A 17,252-nucleotide genomic window follows, 5' to 3' on the forward strand; every position below is an offset into this window, starting at 1 on the left:
GCTGACTTTTGGTGCGATTGCGTGTTGTATGGCAACCCTTTTGACATTTAAAACTCTTTTGCTGGAGTGGTTTAATTGCTCGTTGATTCGTGTCATGCGTGTTTTGAAATGGCATATGTTGCAATGAGAGACGTGGTTGCAAGAGGGTCTGGAAGATTATTTTTAGTGGCTGTGCATGATAGAAGTAAGGAAACGCTGATGCAGTATATTAAAGAGTGGATTGAGGCTTGTACAACTATTTTTTCGGATGGCTGGAAATCTTATAAAGATTTAGGAAAAGAAGGTTTTGAACATTTATTTGTGAACCATAGTATGAATTTTGTAGATAGCGAGTCTGGCTGTCATATAAATACCATAGAGAGTATGTGGCGACATGTTAAAGCTACGCTCTGATGTCTGAAGAAACATCAATTATGGTAAGTGCATTTTATTTTATTGTTTTTATTTTGTGGAATGTTATGTTCATTGTTTTTTTACTATGAATTTCTGTTGTTATTGTTGTTTTTTGAATTATTTGTAATTTATTTTAGTTTATTTTGCTCATTTGTGTGCAATGCCTAGATTGTGCAATTCGTAGATGTTTTTTTAAGTTTAAACAGAATGCTGTGTACATTGTATTCTTTGAAATTTATTGTTATGTTAATTTATTAAAGCAAGGTGTGCGTAGTTTGTAGATTCCTTCGCTGGCTAGATTGTGCAATTCATAGATTTTTTAAGTTAAAACATATCGCTGTGTACATGGATTCTTGTCAAATATTTTTGGTTAGAAACTATGTTTTTGCTATCTAAATTTTTTGCTTTTGTTTCGGATTTTAAGCTTAAATTGTGTGTTCAAAACGTGGTTTTTGGAGACATTTTAGGCTTAAAGTTCGAAATGTAGACAAAAAATTTAAATATTAATACGACACCGTGGAGATTCTTGCCAAACATTTTGGCGAGAAATTTGTCGCCGCATTTGACGACCTGAGGGCGCATATAAGAGTAGTTCCAAGCTTGCTTATGAAAAAGTTATTTTCAGTGCTTGAAAGCTTGATTTATGACGGTATATAATGCTCCAAAGATGTGTGGTGGTGATAAGGAGTGCACCTTGCGCCCCCGAGCGTGTGCCGAAAAAATACGACAACCCTAGGTAGAAGTGGCTGTTCAAGGAGGAGAAACAAGCATATAAACAAGCATATTATATATAAACAAGTCTTGAAATAAAGATTGAATTTTGTTGTGTAATATGTCTTCTGAAAGTTCTGGATTAATACAGTGAGAACATACAAGCATAATGTAATCTGCACAGCTAGAACTCCGTGGGATCTACAGCAATCACTTCAGATGAAGATGAACAAAAGCTGATACAAAGAAATAGAAGGAAATTAAAAAACATGCAACTTGATCAACAAAATATTCAAAACATTCAAAAGTAGATTGTGCATATTCAATAGATATGTTGTGATGATGTAGATGATGCGACTAGGGTTACTAGTTCCTCTCTACAGAAGGTTCCTTACTTGAACTATTTTTTTTATATCCTTATGGTTCCCATACTTATCCTTTAGTTTGTATTTTTCATTACTGATCAAGGTGACTAAGATTGAAAGTGATAATTAGAGGTGAAATGCATTTAGATATTCACTGATACCAATGTCAAAAGCTAACTACATATTTAATCGCTTATATTCAATGGTTTGGTTTATTAGATTATGGCAAAGCACTCGAGAGCTATCTGCCTTAAGGGAGGGATGCCTTCGTGGAGGACTTATTAAGGGAAACTGTCTCGTATACACGTTACACATAGGGAAAACCACGAAAACACGAATGCAGCCAGCCCGTTTGTGGGATTCGAACCTCGGACCGAACTACCAGTGTTCAGCAACGTTACGGCTCAGCCGCTGGTGGGCCTTATACTCAATGATATACATTCATTTTATATCTAATTTCTTCACATAGTATACAAATTCTATACTATGTGGTGGCTAGGTGACTTCACTTGTGATAAAATGTTTTTAAAAAATGACTAATTCCCTTTATTTTTATTATTAAAATTGCAAAATCTCTTTATTTCATGCTAGAATATTGTCACACTACATGGGAAGATGTGCTAATGAATTTACAACTAAAAGTTCAATAATTACTCGATTTTTTGGAAAAAATACCTGCATTTTAGTAAAATATTACCGACGTTTTTGTGAATTTCTCCACCTTTTATAAATTAAAAATTTCTTCTTTTTTAACTCTAAAAATCACTTATGTAAAAAATCTGGGCTTTTTAAAATCAAAGATGCAACCTTGGGGGTAATTACAAATCTAGCACTGCCCAGACGCTTCAGCAGCACAAACTTAATCATAATTAAAGAACTAAGAGACTAAACTAATAGTTGCAGTGAGATATTAAAGAGCATTTTTAACACATATATATAATACTATCGTTTAAGTAAATGAAATTGACTACTCTGACTTCTTCTAGATTATAAAATCTAAATTTTTTGGTATTACAGAATATGACCAAATTATGTTCAATATTTCAGTATATATGTCATCCAAAAGTTTTAGTGCACAAATAATTAAAATAAGAATGACTAACACAGGATTAAGAGCACACTACAAATAGTAAACTCCTTAGATTTAGTTACTCATATGACATGCACATCTAACCACCCACAGTTGCCTTAACTGGCAGGAATAGTAACTCAAATTTGATTGATACACATCTAGTGAAAAAAAATCAGTACAATAAATTACAAAAGGCATATTAAGTAGTAATACTGCCATTCCTTCCAACAGAAACTTACTTGTAGTAATATTTACTGCAGCAGGCCAGCTTGCAACATTGCCACTGACAGTTTTGACAATGACTTCATATGTTCTTCCGGGCTCTAAATTTTCTTCAAAGTGAGCAAATCTTTTTTCTGTACGTCCAATTGTTTGTCTGACACTATTTCGAATCCCAAGGGCCACCTGATATCTATCAAATTCTGATAATGTCTTTGGAGGAGACCACGTGGCATCAAATGAATGGGATGTTAAAGTACTTTTGTTATAGGTAACATTAGTAGGTGGCAGAGGAACTAGGGAATAGAAAATAACAATAATAAATAAAAAAATAAGTATTTAAATAAAGGTTATAAATAAAATGAATGATTAATAACACTTTATTTATTTAACATAATGAAGTTTATTTTGTAATAGAATATTTTCACATTTCAGAAATGAGGTTAAGAAATAACCAGATGTTTACCTGTTCTATATTGAGCTTCAGTGGGTTCACTGATTTGATTATGGCTAACTGTTTGTACTGATATGTTGTATGCCCTTCCAGGTATTAGACCATAGAAAGCTGCTTGAGCAGGTCCAGGCGGTTCACCTTCTTTCTCAACAAATAACACTGACTGCATAGCATCTTCTGGTGATATACTAACACGATATTGGTCAAAAATTCCTGATGGATATGGTGGTTGCCACAAAACAAGAAGTGTTGTTTCATTTCTGAACCATACAATAAATCGCCCAGGAGTGTTAGGTTCTGTAAAAACATTTAAAATTACACAGTCTGTGATAAGGAAATCAGTTTTGATATATAAAGAAGAAATACATTTTCTACATTTGGAAGAAACTTTGATAAAAAAGAACATTAAAATAATTACAGAATGTTAAAATTTTGCATAATAATTAGCTAGAATTATCAGTTATCGAAATAAAACACATTCTAAAATAAATAATGCATGGCAAGAGATATTTTATATACGTATGCTCATTTAGATATTAATAGGCATTATGCACTTACTTGTGGTGAAATTGGATGAGATGAAAATTGATGATTCTTTATCCTGATAAAATGTTGACAATTGTACTTCGTATGAAGCCCCAGGAGTCAGGTCACGCAAAGTAAATGATAATGAATCTTTTGGTAAATCAAAGGACCTGGGACTGAGGTCATCCTGAGAAGATAATATAGCCAGTTTGTAACCCGAATAGCCACCTGTGAGAGGGGGATCCCACACAAGTTCAACTATTTTTCCTGTCTGGACATCAACAGATAAGTTGCTTGGAGGATCTGGCTCTACAAAAAATACAAAATTCTTATTTAGACAAGCAGGTGCATTAAAGTGACATTTTAGTTATCACTTTGGTTGCAACTTTAAATAAGTAGATAAACCACAGAAAGTTACATAGTAATGTTAACATACTGCGCTCTTGGGAAAAACGTAAAATTTTAAAACTATCAAATTTTAAATGTACAGTAAGTGGAAACAGGTGGAATCTCTCTTATTATATAATACTTTCAACATATTCACAGACATATAAAAACTCAGATAAATATTTCACAATTACGTAAATACATACCGTTATGTAATAATACATTTCAGTCATGTGCTAAGCTAATGGCTAAATTTTACCTGAAATCTTTTCACAGAAAGATGTGCAAAGTTTATGCTAATTAACCATTTTTGTTTCTTTTTTTAAGATTTGGATCTGTAGTATCATTTCTTCTTTTTGTTAGCTCTCACCAGAATGCAAATGAGTTCCACTTATTTAAAGGGAAGTTCTTGAAAGTTTTTGAGATATAGCTTTTGGCAGTGAAGCTGGCAAGTGCACATTTCTCTCGCCCATCTCGTCTACATTATTATTTCAGCGTCAGCCATTTTTGCTAGCCGAAGTTAAATCCTAAAATTAGAATTTGAGCCGACGCTTAGTTAGGCCTTTTATACTGTACTAGTTTCCTGTTACGAATCCATTTATATTTGTGAATTTAATTTTCTTTTATCTAATACTCGCAAATAGCGGAGTTTTAATTTGTATATACAAGTTATGCATTTTAAGTTCAAACTTTTAATAACAAAGGATGTTTAAGACCTTAAGACCTTGCACCAATTTAATAGACAAAGCGGTAACCCGCTTGCCTAGGGTTTAAAGACACTTAAGTTAACTAACACAGAGGAGAAGCCTACTCATAAATATTAAAACAATATTGGAAATTTAAGATGAATTAGATGCCGAAAAAAAGTGACAAATATTTTTATTTTTTACAACTCTTACAGCTTAAAGTTCTAATTCTATTCATCGCTTAAGATTTCGCTCCACTTTTTAAAATCTTACCTGAATTACTTGATTAAGTGTTTTGTTCCATCGCCATTTTACGCTTGTTAAAACTTCTTTACGCAAATTATTTCGCACTCTTTAGTTATTATCATTATTACTTCAGAGGAAGGGATATTTAATAAATATTTTTAAGATAATAGCAGCAGTTTAGATTACAAGATAGATTTCTTTCAAAAACATTTGGATCAAGTTTTTGAAAGAAACAGCATCTTTCTTCCATTGCATTAATACTCTGCAATCTGGCTGAATACGGCATTTGTTTGTTAACGAAATAGATTTCACTTCCATTCCACAATTATAAAAACGTTTCAGAACCACTAAGTCGGAATTTTTCTTTTTTAAACAGCATTTTTACATTAGAAAGATATATATATTCATTAATATCTTGTTAAGGTTTTCTCTTGATTTAAAAACATTACAAATTTGCTAATAATTTTTTCTGTTGCTTCTTCATTACGAATAAAAATGAGACACATGCCATCTCCTGAGTCCTCTACCCTCAAATAAATGCTTATGCTGTTATCTTTTGTTTCATTAGTATACCTTCAAATGCCTTTGCATCTACTAAAGGCTCAAGAACAACATTTTATTCTGAAATCTCTAGCATGGAAAGCGGAAATTTGAGCATAGCGTGATGATAGTCACATTGAAATATAAGTTATATTTTATAGTATAATCCTTTAAATAAAATGATTAGTAAAACGCAGTTGTTTGTTTAGCATAAAATAAAATATTGCAAGGGACATACAGTTAATTACGTGAATACAGTCCCTAGCCCTTTGTTGCGCCGCAAAAATTCTTTTGGCATATATTTTAGTTAATCACCCTCTATTTAGCTTGACCAGTATTAAAAGTTCGAACGACCCAGTTTAATCGACGGTAAGGGGGAGGGAACCAGGACTTAATTTCTAAAATTAGAAGTGCCGGAGCCCTATGGAAGACCGTCAGCAAATAGCTACAAGAGTAAATAAATAAATAAAACGACTATTAAATTCATTAATTATTTTAAAATTCAACAGTCAATTATTATAAAATTAATTAATAACTATTTAATTAATGTTTATTAATTGTTATTTAATCAATAATTATACATAATTATTTATAATTTAATTGAAAATTATTAGATAATTAATTAATTATTATTTATTGAAAGATAAATATAAATAAAATATAGTAATTAAAGATTAAAGCAATTAAATATTGAAAATTAAATTAAATGTAAAGAGATAAATTAAAATTTAATAAGCGATTTTTAATTTAATTTTATTGCTAAAAATAAAATTTCTACTGAAATTGTTATTCAATTACATAAAAGAAGTGCCGCAAGCCTTCTTATTTAGGGCTCTGGTGCGCTGCGGCTAGAATTATGATTTATTACAAAAACTAAGAAGCACCGGCCCAATTTAAGCTCTGATCGTAGGGAAAAAAAGTTCTTTTATCATCACAAAAATTAAATATTAAAGGATAGCTAATGAAAATTCAGATAATGCTAAAAACAGGGCAAAACAGAATGAGCGCGTTAGGGTATGAGAGGGAGGAAACAAAAATGAGGAGAATCTTGGTGAGAGAGAACGTTCTCTTTGACCGCGGCTCTCTGCTGATATAATTATAGCCATCAAACGGATGTATGTCAGGGGTAAAATGAGTCCTCAATCTGACTCCTAAGGATGAATGTAAAGTCGCTGGTTACACTTTTCGCCCATCCCCCGTATTTGGTTACATTAGTGGATACTGTGGGAAGCCGATGTATAGGACGTGCTTGAGCAGTTTTTCTTAGTATTTCACTCTTATTGTACTCGCTGTCACTTAACGCATATTTAGGAACACAAATTTTCCTTCCTGCGAGGATAACTAACTGTAACCATGGATAACAATACACTAGATACGACAGCATGGCGAAAAATTTACGCGTTCCTAAACAAACTCCCCAAATTTATTGCCATTCAAAAAGGTTTCCGAATGTGAGTAAGGGTACTTTACTTGAACGTCTCATGTTCTCATGAGTTCGTATTCCTAGGAAAATAGAGTATTGCAAGGTCTGCTTATTGTTAAACTAAAAAGTTAAGAATTCTAAATCCCCCCCCTTTAAGCTGCGGTTCAGTTTTATAAAAAGAAGTACCGGAGCTCATCTTAGTTAGGGCTCCGGTGCGCTCCGGCTAGAATTGTAATTTATTTTAAAAATTGAGAAGTACCGGAGCTGCGCTCCGGTGGGCTCCGGCGCAATTTAAGCACTGGAGGGAACTGAGTGGAATCCGAGGGTTTCCTTACCTCGCTATACTACAACTTCTCGAGATGGTTTTCAGCTCGATGGATTGAATGTACCACAAACATTACTATTACATTAATTTTCATAAAATTATTTGCTTTCTCTTACACCAGTCTGCAAGTAGTTATCTGTTATTATCTTCACCATTTAAACTATAGAATATTTACCTGTTGCAATAACAGTGGTCCATGTTAAAACTTCAATCATAGACTGATTGGAATAATAAAGCTGAAATGCATATTCTGTTCCTGGAATGACATCATCAACTATTATTCCCTCCTTGACATCCAGGGGATGAAAAGTTATATTGGGAGGCGGATGCCCGACAGGTGGATGATAGTCGAGACGCAGTTCCCCATCTTTAGATGCAGCAACCTCTGGAGGAAGAGGTAGATCCACTTCGACACAAAAAACCTAAAGCAGAATAAAATACGTAAACATGTGAAAATCAAACTACAAGTAAGATTTGATCTGCAAATGAAGGGATGAAATGTGCTATGGGATTTCAGATGCCCATATTCGCAGTAGGATTACGTCATTCAAAACTGGATGGCTCTAGATACCGTTGTTTTATTACAATGCGAGAAATATACATATATTTATGCAGATTTTTCATTATTTAATTTCTTCAAATATAATGCAGGACTCTAATATTTTGTGGCAATAGTTTGAAAAGTGAACCGAAAGTAATAGTCCTTCGGGACTCAAATACCTTTGGACTTAAAAAAAAAAAAAAAAAAAAAAAAAAAAAAAAAAGAAGAAGAAGAGAGGGGGAAACCTATTATTTTGGAATTTGGAAGGCAATCCAGCCTAGCCCAAAGACAGAAATAATACAGTACAGCATTTGATTCAACAGTTTTCCCACAACACACAGTATATATATTTTTTTCTTTTTGTAACAATGAGACGAGTTATGAGAATAATGTAGAACTCAACAGGTCTTTCTTGCACCTTCAGGCTAACTGAAGTTTATTTATCGATAAGCGCTTAGGTATTTCGGATTAAAGTTACGGTCGAATTATTCTGACAGTAATTACAATTGACAAGGTCGAACTGATTAGCGTTTTCTTGCAACGCTATTAAATTATTTAAAACAAAATGCACTATAAAACGTATGACCATTTTAAGCTTCTGTATTACCATTCCGGTAGCAAATTAGTTACTGGCGCTCAGTACATGCTCAAAGGCGAAATAAATATTTTATGCTCGATAAACAAGAGTGCTAAAGTTTTTCCAGAAAAGAAATTAAAAAAAAAAATTCATGAGAAAAAATTTTTTGGGGGGATCATACGTCGTAAGTGAGCGATGAAGTAATAAATAATTTCAGCGTCATTTACATTTTTACGGAAGGTTAAATAAATAAATAATAAATAAAAACATTAAAGAACGTTGTTTGTTACGTTTATTAAATGTGAATTAAAGTAAACTCATATCATGATTTTGGACTCCTGCCCGCTGAAGCCTTGGGGATCAACTTGATTTACCGCCCATCCTATTCTCCTAATCCGGCTTCAGCTGATGTCTGCCTTCCTCTAAATCAGAGTTTCTTAAACTTTCCCTCGCGACCCCCAACACTGCAGCAGGGGGTCGCCAAAATTTTTAACAGTTTTGATATTTCTTTAACTTATTATAATAGTTTTACAATTACCAAATATTTTTACCCGATGTATCTGAAAATAGATAAAGATAAGACAATACAAAGAAAGAAAAAAACGAAAACGTTATAATAATTCATTTTACATGCTTTGCACGTGACGCTGTCCTTTCGTCTGTTACTTATTTACACATTGTTCTATCTCTTAAAATTAGAAATTAAAGTTAACGACCTAAAACTGCAATAGTATATTACAGTAGAATTGATAGTTACACTCATGCGTGTGTCGGATTTGCGCAATGCTTATTGGGTTCCACAAAATTTTCGTAAATGGGGTCCTGGGGTCGCGAACAAAATCTCAGTGATAAAAAAGGTTAAGAAGCCCTGCTCAAAATCAAGGCTCCTGAAAGCTGGAAAAATATGAAGAATGCGATGAGTTATCAGAACACACAGGAATAGCGAGATAGCTAATGAAATATGATTTTCTTAATTTCGTAATTTATTAACGAAGTGTTACAAAAATGGATCCATCATGTGAAAAGATACACTGACGTTGGCAGCGATTAAGGCTGAAAATTATGCAATAATTGTTCTTTCAAACGGAAAATAATTAGCCGGGTATTTAAATTATATTTGTGAAATTAAACTAATGTTTCGATTTGTTTACACGTACTTGAAATCGGAATCGTAAGGCCAAAAGACTAGCGACTCGAAGTTGCGAGGTTTCCTACAGCGAATATAGATCCCCGAAAGGCAAAAATCAAACTGTAGCCTAACATTGGTTTATTTGAAAGCTGTCAATTTCGATGCAGTAAGGCAGAATAGGAACCCTGTTCTTGAAGCAAAAAGAGTATTTTACATATACTTAATAAAAAAGCGGTACCTTATACTTTTATTATCACCCTGTCTCAAAATCGGTACAGCTTTTTAGAGCCAACCCAAACTGTATTTTAGCATAATTTTATTTTTCATGAAACCTAATTAGAGACGAGATAGCAGAAGAGCAACTCAAATATATATGTTACTTGACAACAAAACTGATGACACTATGCGGTAGTTGCGAGCAAAGCTCGATTCCGCCCCCCCCCATTTACATTCAGCTTTGATTCACAGTTTTTAAAATAGCGTTAAATGTTCGCATCACTTCTCTTGAGTCTCTAACTCGAAAATGGGACTCCTATGATGGCATAAATTTGAAATTTATTAACGAAGAAGATGTTTGATTCTTGGCCGGAAGCACATTTGCATGAATATTTCATATTTTTTGATGGAATCAAAGCGCAATATTTTCGTATTTATAATTATGAGTGAAAACATTGATAATAATAGCTACATTCATTACCAGAAAATAATTTTGTTCTCTTTCTTGGTGGAAGTCCCTACTTCCCAATTTTGTTGCTTGCAAACATTTCGATGAGCAGCATTATTTCATTCCGTTTTCAGTCCATAGTCTTTGTTCATCAGTAGAGTCTCATTAATTGCAAAGAAAAAATTAGACTTTGAAAATTTTGCATTTATGTAACTGCGAAATATAAAACTGATTAACTAGAAATAAAGACGACTAAAAGTGCTTTGAAGGAGAAAGAATTAAAGGAATTCCAATGTAATACTGACTGTCCAGCTGTCCATTTTTACTAGGAATCTAGTAAACAACCGTATATTAAAATAATTCTGGAATTAAATTTTAAACGAGGGGGGAGGGAAGAAAATTTTAACAATACTGAATAATATGATAGAAAGTACCAGGAGTACAAAACGGATGATATGAAACAGTCTGGTAGAAGATACAAATTAATATGAAAATGAAGGCTCAGGTGTTATGCACACATTTTGTCAGGTGTTATGCACCCCTGGGCTGGTAGCCGCATTCTATATGTAACTCGTGAGGATAAGCATGGCGTCCCTAATATAACATGGCAGTATGAAAATGAAAGAATGAATGGTTGAATTTGATATAAATGATCCTGGACATCAGTTTAATTATGATGAAATAGTGGATCACTCAACAGTGATTTGGAATAAGACGGGTAAAACGACATAATATACTTTAATTATCAGAATGCATAAATGGATATTATACGTAAATCTCACCCAGCTGGATGCAATGTTGCCATTTCCAAGGAACTTTTTGGATGGCTGCAGTAAACCATTCTTTAGGAGTACCACAGACCCATTCGTAGACTGCCTCTTGCAGTTCTTCATTGTTGGTGAATCTTCGACCATGCAAGTTCTTCATCTTAAACGCGCCAGTTCTGGATACATTATCTCACACTATTGTTTTTGCAGACCAGTCACCCTCTAAAGCACTAATTTTATTCATTTTCGGACCTTCATGCACTATCGCGTGTACAGAGTTATTCTCACAATATCCGTTTCCCATTGTATTTCGTCGTAGGCAAATCTTTGATTTGTCAGTATCAGATGGGACACTTGCTGTTCTGCGACTCGTGTATACCTCAAGAGCCACAGTATAGCAGGCTCGTCCCACTGTTCATTCTTCTTATGCTGAAGTTCTAAATTCAATTAAACACATAACATCGCGCAGGAATTTAGTCTCCACGTACTACAGCTAGTTACTTGTAAATTTGTGAGCTACAGTTTTTCTTTCCAAAGAGACTTTTCAGTTCACTTTAAACCACGTGCATCACTTTCCAGTCACCACGTACATATTTGTCCACAGTCCTCTTTACCACACTTCACGTTATGACTCTCTGTTGCTCTTATACTGAGGTTAGGCGAGCCATCTTATGATAGAATGTTGAGCCCACACCATACCATCATCTGAAACAAACACCGCCACGATGTTCAGATGTTTGTCACAGTGGAAAAGCAGTAAGTTCAAGTCATTATCAAACATGTTAAAAGTATCGTCTGTTCAAGATAAGCAAGATATCAGAAAATGAAAACAATTTTTAAGAGAAGGATCCATGCCGTTATCATGATCATACTTGTATTAAAAGAAAAGTGCTTTCGAACAGCTATGGAATGGTTGAAAGGCCAAGAAGTTTTTGATCCTGTTCAAACTCTGGTTAAGAAAAATCCGCTAAATGGCTGTACCTAAAAGAATATCTTCCTTATATCAGCACCAATAAAAAATAAATAAAATGTTTCACTGACAGCTAAAAATATTACTAACTTCTATCTTTTTGAATACAAAATGCTATATGTTATATAAGAGTGTGCTGGAAGAGCTGATATAATCGTATTTTTACATGGAAAGATACTTACACACTGACCACCAGCGAGTAGTTATATCATTTTCGAAATGCAAATCTTATTTAATGTAAAACGCGTTCTGTCATAAGCCATCTCATAATAAATCATCAATAAAGTAACTTTTAAGTGTCTACTTTATATGGAATGAAAGTTATGAATTTTCAGTGATATGTGCTTTCTTCAGCCTGGCGTTTTTTGAATTAATCTGCGATTTCTCTGCTTAAAAAATCCTGATAAAAGCATGTTTCATTTTTCAAACCTCGTTTCGACTGAAATGTGCACATATCCATTAGGGAATTGACGGTCAAAGTCGAGAAAAAAATTAAAATTTTATTTTTTTAAAATTAAATTTTAATTTTTTAATGGCAATTTGACTTCGATCGGATATATGGCAGTATAAAAGGTACTTTTTTATATTTTCTTTAACATTAAATTTTAGTTTTTTAATGCCTATTTAACTGCGACCGTATATATGGCAGTCTAAAAGAAACTTTTTTTTTTTTTATTTTCTTTAAATTTTAATTTTTTAATGGCAATTCGACTTCGATCGGATATATGGCAGTCTAATAGGAACTTTTTAGTAAACGTTTAAGAGTGCTAAAAGGAAGAATGTTGCGAACGCATCGTTTACCTTGTTTTCGCTTGCACGCATGCCGACACCTGCGAAACGGATTTTTAAAAGAAAAAGCAATGTCACGGTACCAACTACAAATGGGGTCTCAAATTAATGGTTCTTTGCTGCAGTTAAAAGGAAGCTCAGGAACACTGTGGCAAGCCAACGCTTTTTTAAAATACCAACGTGAAGAGGAAAGATGTTGCCTTTTTCGGGGAAAAGATTAAAATCGAATCATTTCCATTTTATCGCTTCACAAGATTTTCCTCTGCATTTGCATTTAAAATTCAGTCTTAAATTATGTAAGCTAGTTTCGATTACTCACACGATGCGCATGCCCCAGTTTTATGACAAAGATTCTGTTTGTCACCATTATCTTTGTTTAGAACATTCGCGATTTACAGTTGCTTTCCAGCTTTTGTGTCAGATTTCAATATTTTGGATGGGAGAGAGATGACCCCATTGAAATGGCAAAGAAACATGAGTGAGAAGCATTGGAATTATTCCCCCCTTAAAAATTAGTTATTATTTGCGTTAAGATAAATGCAACAACAATGCTGCAAGCAGCGACAGTAAATAATGATGTGGATAAAACTCAAAAACCATTCGGCAAATATGAACACTAATGCTGTTAGAAGTCGTACAACAATGAAGCTTATTCAATTATTTTTTCACATGTAGCCAAGGAATTACTATATTGTCGAGACCTGTAATAATAAAAAAGGCCACTGAAATTTCATACAAGGCCTGCCCCGGATGGTCGGAGAAATTAAATTTCCCAATGTTCTCGATTGAAAATCAGAAGCGAAAAGCAGAGAGCTCAACTATTTCTTTGAAACTCTTAAAAAGAAAATAACTGACCGAAGTTAGAATAAGCTTCATATTTATAACTTTAAGAAGTATATTCTACTCAAAATTTGTTTTTGCACAAACTCCATGCAAAATTGCTTCTAAATAATTTTAAAAAGTAACAAAGGATATATTTTTTTAAACAGGAATACAGTTAGGAAATGATTATTCAATTGAATTACGTTAAAGATTTTTTTGAGGGAAAATGATTCCATCTATCTCTTAGTTTCTTTGTGGCCTGTATTAGGTATTGAATAGTATATTTAAGATACCGAAAGTATAATAAATTGTATTTAGGTTATAAATATTAGAAAAAATAAATAAGTTAAAAGGGAGTCTGTTGTAACAAATACATTGATTCAATTATTCTTCATAATCTTGCTTTTATATCTGAAATTTTAAAATGCAAGTTTCGGTTTTGAAATGTTCATTACTTTGAAATCCTGTTTAGCGAAGTTGCATTAAATTCAAATAAAGAAAAGAGATATCTTTTAACCTGAAGTAATTTCTTTTCCGGAGAGCGGCTAATCATAAAAAATAAAAAAGTACTTGCTTTATTTTACAAAAATGAAAGCTGCATATTAAATACATTTTGACAGACTGGTAAATTATTGGAAGGTTCTCTGTTAAAGAAGAAAATTAAGACATTCTGAAAGAATTTTGTTCTCATAAATGCTATAAAAATACTCATAAAATTTAGTATAGTAATAAAATAATAATGAAAGTACAGTACTGAAAATAATTGTTCTCTTCAAACTTAAAAATGCTATTAAATTATTAGATAATTAAAATTATTTAAAACGCACAGAAAAAAGGATTTTAAAGTTGTGAAAGGAAGAAATATTTTGAACTCTTCAAAGGAAAGGGCGGGAAATCAGAGTTGCAATTTAAGTTTTGTAATCATAATAAAATATTTAGAAATGACTCTAAAGAAGTGTTTATAAAAATATGTAGATCAATTAAATAGCATTAAGCCGAAGAAGATTAGGTGCTCAGGTATTAATTATGTTAGCGCTCAGAAAAAGTTATCTTTTAGTTGAACTGTTACTTATTAATTAAAAAAGAAACACTTTTTAATGCAGAATTTTTTTTTTTTTTTTTTTTTTTTTACAATAGTAACAGATCAATTTTAACCCACAAATATTTCTAAAGTTTAATATAGAGCGGGAACACTGCATTACAGGGCTGTATATTTATTAATGTAAAGTTACATAAGCACGTGCTTTGAATAAATACAGGAAATAATCTTTAACTTGAATTCTTGTATTTCATTCAGAGATTTGATAAAGATCGCATTTAAATTTGCACTGAGTTAGGTTTTAAATTTTGCAAAACGACTTTAAAATATTTTCTCACGTTACCCATTCCCTTTTCCACGACATTTTATATCAAGAGGCTAAAATATGCAGCTAGTAATTCAGATACCTCAATAATAATAATAATACTTCACTGCATATCAGAGGACGTTAAATCATAATTGTTCAAAATTTATCTTAGAATATTACTCATGTCATCAAGCAGACAGCCTAAACAAATATCATCACTCAAAATCATTGAGGCAAATATTATCTACCAGCAAATTTGAAAAGCTATCTATTAAGGTTAATCCGAATTATTTGCATTATGTAGCTTATGTCAAAATCAAACAAACTAAAAATCTGCCGTGGCATAGAATTAATTCCCTTTGACAACAAAACTTGGAGTGATAGGCTTTGATGAGGGGAAAGAGTGGTACTGTCTACTACCACAGACGCAATTACGAAGAAAAAGCCCAAACCAATTTTAAAAGCAATCGATCAATTATGCTACCCAGCCTAATACGTTACCAAGGTTACGCTCCAATAGCTAAATGAATAGCTATCCTGCACCATTTGTAAATTTACAAGACCATTCCAAAGTGAACTCGTGCCTCGTTAAGTTGACTAATCCTTTAGAAACAGATTTCTCATATCTTTATTTACGCTTAAAGAATTTCCTTTCTGTTGTCCTGGGTTATATATAAACGCAAAGAAAGAAATGACAGAAAAAGCAGTGAAAACATTGTTTTAAAAATGTTCCACTTCATGTGTTATGATATGCAATAAACTGTACCTTCGCTTTTTGAAAACAGCCTGTATTATCTATTTGCAGATTCAAGTCCTCGCACGTAATGTAAATTTCGTGAAATGGCATGTTGAGGTATGACAAGAATTGTAATTCAAAAGATAACAATAATTTTCATCAAATATTTCTGTTTCTGTCAACTATTATAAAACCCTTTTTAACATGATACATGCATGATACGTTTATTAGATTTAAATATGTAACCGCATGTTACTATTATTATATATACTATACTATACCACGGCGTTGGCATTTCATTGTAGAACGAGACATCGCAGATAAGAACAGGTAAAAGAATGCATTTATTTAATACAGAAAGAAATAATTCCTAATTAACATTAAAGAAAGTTTTATTAACTAATAATTAAAAAAAAATTCAAAGCACAACGTAGCTCGAAACTGTATTGTGTGCATACCAGATTGATTTTACTAACTCCAAATTAAATCTGTTTTGCTTCTTGCCATCGAATACTTACGAGCGAGAAAACACTCTCACTGTTTAATAAGAAGCAGAAATAAATGAAAAAAAAAAAAAAAAAAAAAAAAAAAAAAAAAAAAAAAAAAGAGGGTCAGAAATACAGAAAGAAGAGCTTTTTGGAATAGATGGAGAATACCGTTTTCAAACGGAGAAGGAGGACATAGCTTTTATTTAAATATTATACGGTAACTCTGTTTACCGTTATATTTTACGGTAACAGATACGTATATATATATATATATATATATATATAAGGAGAAAAAAAAAAAAAAAAAAAAAAAAAAAAAAAAAAAAAAAAACCTCATTAAAACAATGAATTTTTTTCATTAAAAACAGTAACAGCAGTACCAATTACGATTTTCAGTCTTTATTATTATTATTGTTATTAAAAAAAAACAAGGAATTCCCCATGTACCACATAGTATCACATGGATTTTACAGAGTATCATGTTAACGCTAGCCAAATCTTCAAAAAAGTTCTTATTTTCCGCTTTCATTTGATGCGCAGAGTTGTTCTCAAAATGTTTTAGCTGCATTTACTTGTATTGCTTAGAAATCGACGTGGCTTTCACAAGGAAATAACAACGAATTGTAATAAATTATTTTATGTTTATTGGATTATGTTTATTGCTCATGTTTACTGTATTAGATATCCCCACCAGCGTCATTATTGTAATAGCTGTACATTATCTGAACACGAAACTCAGGGGCTGGAGCTCATTGTGACATAATTTCATACATATTTTACAGTCACGTGAATTTCCATCATAGTTTCGGCTTAGCATTCACCCTGAATGGAAAAGGTGAAATGGAAATTTCTCTTTCCTATCACATCCAGAGAAGCTGAAATGGGACGATTTTGGGGGAAAAAAAACGTATGGGGAAACCTGACATGGAACATAACACTTAATTTCTTTTCTTTTTTAAAGTTTCCAATTAATATATTACTTTGTTTTCGTTTCTGGGCGATAAAAACTTAAAAAAAAAAAAAAAAAAAAAAAAAAAAAAAAAAAACGTGTCGATTTCTGTTAACCTCTTCCCTTCT

At 32.5% G+C, this 17,252-nt stretch overlaps 1 protein-coding gene across 1 annotated transcript in view; it reads right to left on the bottom strand.

The window, feature by feature from the left end:
- Window positions 1–17,252, bottom strand: part of LOC118183176 (tyrosine-protein phosphatase 10D-like) — a 131,983-nt gene that overhangs the window by 53,139 nt on the left and 61,592 nt on the right. Inside the window, exons 3-6 of the mRNA XM_035352621.2 lie at window positions 7,522–7,768; window positions 3,773–4,048; window positions 3,227–3,511; window positions 2,781–3,056 (exon numbers count right to left, since the gene is read on the bottom strand). Of these exons, the coding sequence (XP_035208512.1) occupies window positions 2,781–3,056; window positions 3,227–3,511; window positions 3,773–4,048; window positions 7,522–7,768 (1,084 nt within the window). The remainder of the gene's footprint in view (window positions 1–2,780; window positions 3,057–3,226; window positions 3,512–3,772; window positions 4,049–7,521; window positions 7,769–17,252) is intronic.

The sequence above is a fragment of the Stegodyphus dumicola genome, chromosome X2 (assembly GCF_044657685.1).
Source record: "Stegodyphus dumicola isolate Sdum_Otavi_A_Nest chromosome X2, ASM4465768v1".
Lineage (NCBI taxonomy): Eukaryota > Metazoa > Arthropoda > Arachnida > Araneae > Eresidae > Stegodyphus > Stegodyphus dumicola.